The sequence below is a fragment of the Acanthisitta chloris genome, unplaced genomic scaffold (genome assembly GCF_000695815.1).
Source record: "Acanthisitta chloris isolate BGI_N310 unplaced genomic scaffold, ASM69581v1 scaffold45534, whole genome shotgun sequence".
NCBI lineage: Eukaryota > Metazoa > Chordata > Aves > Passeriformes > Acanthisittidae > Acanthisitta > Acanthisitta chloris.
The window spans coordinates 1-1,054 of record NW_008671806.1 but is presented as its reverse complement, the minus strand read 5'-3'; the positions used below and the strand labels follow the sequence as shown (position 1 = coordinate 1,054).

The 1,054-nt window shown below is 61.2% G+C and overlaps 1 protein-coding gene across 1 annotated transcript; it reads right to left on the bottom strand.

Moving 5' to 3' along the window:
- Window positions 1–230: 230 nt before the first annotated feature.
- On the bottom strand, window positions 231–970 carry LOC103801797 (antigen peptide transporter 2-like; the record flags this gene model as incomplete). Its single annotated transcript, XM_009074226.1, has 2 exons — window positions 231–390; window positions 797–970. Coding segments are annotated over 2 exons (334 nt in total), but the record flags the coding sequence as incomplete, so codon positions are not given.
- Window positions 971–1,054: the final 84 nt, after the last annotated feature.

Here is a 1,054-nt window from a genome sequence, read left to right as displayed (position 1 = left end):
CCAGTGTCCCAGTCCCAGCCTAGCCCCAGGATGAAGTCCATGGGTTCAGGATTCCCCCTGGATCCCCCTGGCTCTCCGTCCCACCCCACCCCAGTCTAGCCCCGGGATGAAGTCCATGGGCTCAGGATTCCCCCTGGATCCCCCTGGCTCTCCCCAGTGTCCCACCCCAGTCTAGCCCCAGGATGAAGTCCATGGGCTCAGGATTCCCCCAGGATCCCCCTGGCTCTCACCAGTGTGCCAGTCCTGCTCCAGCCCCTGGATGAATTCCATGGCTCCAGCGGCTCTGGCAGCCTCGTGCAGCTCTGACTCCTTGCAGTTCTCCAGCCCCAGTGCGATGTTCTCACGGATCGTTCCGGAAAACAGGACAGGATCCTGCTCCACCAGCACCACCTGCCCCAGCCCCGAGTCCTGTGATACTGTCCCAGCTCCCAGTGTCTCCATCCCTGCTCCATGGCCCCATCCCACCCCAGTGGCCTCATCCCTAATCCCAGTGTCTCCATCCCTGACCCAATGTCCCCATCCCATTTCCTGCTGTCCCCGTCCCCATCCTCTTTCCCAGTGTCCTCATTCCTATGCCTGGTGTCCCCATCCTTGTTCCTGATGTTCCCATCCCTCTTCCCAGTGTCCCCATCCCTGCTGGTGGTATCCTCAGCCCTGGTTCCCAGATTCCAATTTCACTTTAGTGTTCTCATCCCTGTCCTTGGGGTATCCACTGTCTCCATCCCTGCTGTTCACATCCCACCTTGGTGTCCCCATTCCATCCCCAGTCCATTCCCAGTGTCCCTGCTGTCCCCACCTGCCGGTGCAGGTACTGGTTCTCGTATTCCTGCAGTGGGATCCCATCCAGCAGCACCTCCCCTTTCCTGGGATGCCGCAGCCGCTTCAGCAGTGCCACAGCTGTGCTCTTCCCACTCCCGTTGGGCCCTGCCAGCGCGGTCACCTCCCCGGAACGAGCTTCAAAGGACACGTCCTGCGGGATGGGGACAGGTGACACCAGAATTCCCACCCCTGGGAATCTCCCCCCCTGGGATCCACCTCAAAGGACACGTCCTCT